The 4778-nt window shown below is 53.1% G+C and overlaps 1 protein-coding gene across 1 annotated transcript in view; it reads left to right on the top strand.

Moving 5' to 3' along the window:
* Positions 1 to 1040: 1040 nt before the first annotated feature.
* The window catches only part of C3H9orf50 (chromosome 3 C9orf50 homolog), a 6605-nt gene continuing 2867 nt past the window's right edge, over positions 1041 to 4778 (top strand). The window contains exons 1-3 of the mRNA XM_021194763.1: positions 1041 to 1638; positions 1782 to 1869; positions 1967 to 2059. Coding sequence (XP_021050422.1) covers positions 1221 to 1638; positions 1782 to 1869; positions 1967 to 2059 — 599 coding nt within the window. The 5' untranslated portion in view covers positions 1041 to 1220. The remainder of the gene's footprint in view (positions 1639 to 1781; positions 1870 to 1966; positions 2060 to 4778) is intronic.

Below are 4778 nucleotides of genomic sequence, written 5' to 3'. Positions count from 1 at the left end.
CTGTGTTGACCCCAACCATATAACTATTTCCATTGCCACCTCATAACTGTAATGTTGCTACTGTTGTGAATTGTAATATAAATATCTGTGTTTTTGATGGTCTTAGGCGACCCACTCCTGTGAAAAGGCCGTTGTGACCCTCATAGGGGTCACAACCCACAGGTTGAGAAACACTGTTCTAAATCATATTTTTTTTTTAGATTTAGACAGGATTTCATTTAGCCCAAGCGCTGACTTTGAAGTTGATATGTAGCCAAGCACAACCTTGAATTTATTGTTTATTTTGAGACAGGTTTTCTCTCTCTCTCTCTCTCTCTCTCTCTCTCTCTCTCTCTCTCTCTCTCTCTCTCTGGTTTTGTTTTTCTGAGGCAGGGTTTCTCTGTGTAGCCCTGGCTGTCCTGGAACTCACTCTGTAGACCAGGCTGGGCTCGAACTCAGAAATCCGCCTGCCTCTGCCTCCCGAGTGTTGGGACTAAAGACGTGACCCACCACGCCCAGCTATTTTGTTTTTCAAGACAAGGTTTCTCTGTTTAATCCTGGCTGTCCTGAAACTCAGTTTGTAGACCAGGCTGGCCTCGAACTCAGAGATCCACCAGCTTCAGCTTCCTGAGTGCTGGGATTAAAAGCATGCGCCACCACCTCCCGACAATGGCCTTAATTTTAAATAAATAAATAAGTGTTTTGTCTCCATGGCAGTGCATTTTGTGCGTGCCTGGTAACCCTTGAGGCTAGAAGAGAGTGGCAGATAACTTTGGCACTGCAGGCTGTGAGCTGTTCTGTATTTACGTTATGGGACTCGAAGTCCGGTCCTCTCGCTGATCCGTTTCTCCAGCCTTTGCATCTGCCTCCCAAGTGCTGAGATCACAGGCATGGGCCGCCACGCTCAGTTTCTTGCACATTCTAGACAAGCCCTCTCTCAAGTGTGCTAAGTGATAGGAAAGGCGGTCTTCAGCCGGCAGGTGCAGCGAGCTCTGCACTGTGCCAGGCGCTCCGCGTGCACTAGCTCACGTCAACGTCACAGCCGCCCCCAAAGTGCTGGCGTCCCCGCCCTCACCGCCTTTGCGCCGGGACACAGCAGGCGAGGGTCCTGCCGGAGTCGGCTTCTGCTGCCCCTTCTCGGCGCTATGGCCTGCGGGCTGGAATACGACCTTCCTGCGGCCCCGCTCGCCTCTGCGCGTCTCCCGGGCGCGAAGGTGTCCTGAGTCGAGCTCTGACTCAGGATGTTCAGGCGCCAGTCCATGGAGGGGACCCCGGCCTACAAGCTCAAGGGATATCCCGACGGGGCCACCCCACGCCGCCCTGTTCAGCGGCTGCCGATGCTGCTGCCCATGCTCGAAAGCCTTGCGAGGCGAGATACAGACGGCGCGTGGTGGCGGGACCGCAAGTCCCAGTGCCTGCCTCGTCGGTCCCCCGAGTCCCCGAACGCTCCGCAAGGCCGTGGGACCGCGCGCGCGCTGCTACTGCCGCCGCTGCCGCCGAGCAGCTCGGCCCGGGAGGCGAGGGCTCGGGGGAACCCGCAGCCCGCGGACCGCGACAACCCTGACTCCCTGGGCACGCTGCTGGGGGAGGTGCTGCCCAACAAGTTCCGCCACTTCCTGCACCACCTGCGCGCCAAGAGCGCAGACCCAGAGGCGGACCGTGAGGCCGCGGGGGTGGGGTGAGGGGCGGGTGTGTGTGTGCGTGGAGTCTGGGGTTCCCAAGCGAGGACCTGCTCCATCTCAACGGGCTCTTCTCCTCCCCCTCTCCTTTCCTTTCCTCCTCCTCCTCTTGTCCCCTCTCAGCACCCTCAGCGCCACAGAACCCTAGGAGTACATCAAATCACCGCCTAGCTTCTCGGTCTTCCAGCTGCTTATTCCTCCCGGACCTGTGGTAAGCGGAGGGGACCCTCTTGATGAAGGAGGAGTTGCCCTGAGAGCTACCATGGTGGGCCTCTGCTCACATCATCTGTGGCCTCTTTCTCTTCGAGGGACCAACCATTGCACTGGCACAACAGTTCTAGAGAGAAGACTACCCTGGGGCTACCAAGAGGTGAACTTGTCAGAGCCAAAAAGGCCCATCCGTGAGTAGTAGCAGTTGTGAGCACACACGTGCTATCATTTTGTGGCGATGACTCTCCTCCTCCCACCTTCAGATGGGCTTGGGGGATGAAACGGAGGTCATAGGCTTGCCTGACAGTCACTTCTATCTGTTGGGCCATTCTGTCGTTTCCCCAAGCCATGAGTTCTGGGAATGGGAACAGGAAGACATTCATTTGCTCCCTTGTTTCCAGGCATTCACTAATGGATTTACCGTGTATCTATCGATCCACTCACCTATCCATCCTTGCACGCACCTAACCCCCTTACTCACAAACCAGGTCTTCTATAAGCTATTGTGAATCTCCATCCACCTAGCCATTGAAGCATCTAACTGGCCATGAACTCATAACTGCCCCCAAACTGCTGGACTGCCAGACAGCCAGTCTTTTGTTTATTCAGAAATCCCCTCTGGCTATAGCTGCCTGACAGCTATCCTTTCATTCATGTAAACCCAGGATGCCAATCGCCTCTCCACTAGTAATAAAGCCACCCACAAGCTTACACATTTGTCTGCATAACCATCCAGCTACCCACCCTGAGATTCAGCCACTCAGACCTGAATCCACCTGCTGCTGAACTCTTCTCTCATTTAGAAGCATTGCCCATGTATGAAGTTTTACTGTGTATCAAATGCTAGAGGAACAGACAATGAGAGATGGAACCAAGAAAGATTCCTGGCATTAACTCATGTTAATGTTTACCTGGAATTGGATGCTAAAGAGCTCTTAATGGAGAGGAGAAGGAAACAACGGGTTTAAACAGGTTGGAGCACAAGTGCAGGGTGAAGACCATTATCTGGGGGGTTAGAGAGTTGGGTGTGGGGGTGCACACTTTTAATCCCAGCACTCAGGAGGCTTAGGTAAGCAACTGTGTAAGTTCGAGGCCAGCCTGGTCTACATAGTGACTCCAGAACAGCCAGGGCTACAAAGTGAGACCCTGTCTCAATTAATCAATTTAAGGAAGGACCAGATGGACCAGGGAACATGCATACAGAGCAAGCGTACCATTACTGTTCTGTCTGTATCCCTGGCAGACATTAGTAATGGATCACTGCACATTTCTCTGTGAGCCTCAGAACCCTTCCTGACCTAGTTCTCTAGGATCAAAGTAGAGACTTAGGAGGATAGAAAGATGGCTCAGCAGTTAAGAACACTGGCTGCTCTTTCAGAGGACCCGGGTTCAATTCCCAGCATCCACATAGCAGCTCACAGCTGTCTGTAACTCCAGCTGTAGGAGATTTGACACCCTTACAAAGACCTACATGCAGACAAAACACTAAAATAAATCACTAAAAAAGTGGAGACTAGAGTTGGACACTTATGTGTACACAACATTCCTTCAGTACCATAGATTGCTTCAGTGAGTGATCTTCCCCAGGCAGGGAAGCATGGTGTCACTGTTGGGCAGAACCTAGGAGACGTCTAAGCCCCGCCCTGTGGCCAGGACAGAGCTGAGGTTCCACATGCACACAACTGTGACCCTAACTAAGCCCCAACACCTATAGTTGGGTTCCCGGCTGCATGGCTCTTTGGTGGACAGTGAGAAACACACCCTATGCATCCACAAAGATGGCCCAGGATCAGTGGATGTGGGTGTGTAAATATGTGCGGCCAATGTGAAGGTACAATGGGGCATTTCTGAGCGAACAAGTAACCAGGCTGGCAGCCCAGCCCGAGGGAGAAGTGAACAGGTCTAACATTTTTATTACATACAAATATAACACGCCCTTTATGGAGCACAACCCCATTGACAGGCCCTGTTCTAGGTGCCTCCCCACACGGGGTACTCCACCCTCCCAGTTCCTGTGTCGGCGGAATGATCCCGCCTATAACAGAGCACATGACCGGAAGGAGAAAAGTGAGAAGTGGAACCTTGAGGACAGTGTGCCCCAGCTCACAAGGCCTCGGTGGCACAATCGAGACGTTTCTTCCGCCCGGCATACCCTCGGCAGGATGTCCTTGCAGCCCACCCCATCTCTTCACACCTGTGCTGAGGAAGGGGTGGGGCACCATCATTTCCTTGTTTTTATTTCTATCTGCTTATTTGTCAACCCATAACCCAGGCTGGCTTCACACTTCTATGTAGCCAAGGATGACCTTTAACTCTTGATCCACACCATGCCTGGCTTAATCTCCGTCACAGAGGAGGAGACAGTTCTCCGTGTGCCCTCTAGTCGGCTGTCTGAGAGTGGCAGCTGTGGGCCAGACATCTCTGTGCCTCAGTTTCATTGTAACTGGGATAGTGACGGGGTTTCACGGGCACTGCTCAGGTTTGGTGGGATAAAATGTGTCACATGATGACTGGAAGGAGCATTTGTGACTGGTAGGGCTCTGCCACCAACCAAAATCTGTCCAAGATTTATATTTTATTTGTGTGTGTGTGTGTGTGTGTGTGTGTGTTTGGGTGAGTGGGGGCAGGGTGTTCACATGAGCCCTGGTGCCTGCAGAGGCCAGAAGAGGGTGTCAGGTTACCCCAGGAGTGGAAGTCATAGGCAGTAAGCTGACAATGTGGGCGCTAGGACCAAATCCAGGTCCTCTTCAGGAACACTCAAGAATGCACGCTTAAAGGCTGAGCCATCTCTCCAAGCCCTACCTAAGATCTTACGAGGAGCCCTGGCTCCCCCGGCCTCTCATCTCCCCTCAGCAGACGCCATAGCACGCAGGTACCCTCTCCCCTCAGCAGACGCCATAGCACGCAGGT

The sequence above is a fragment of the Mus pahari genome, chromosome 3, assembly GCF_900095145.1.
Source record: "Mus pahari chromosome 3, PAHARI_EIJ_v1.1, whole genome shotgun sequence".
Lineage (NCBI taxonomy): Eukaryota > Metazoa > Chordata > Mammalia > Rodentia > Muridae > Mus > Mus pahari.
Note: the sequence above shows the minus strand (reverse complement) of the source record. Positions and strands in the feature narration are given on the sequence as shown.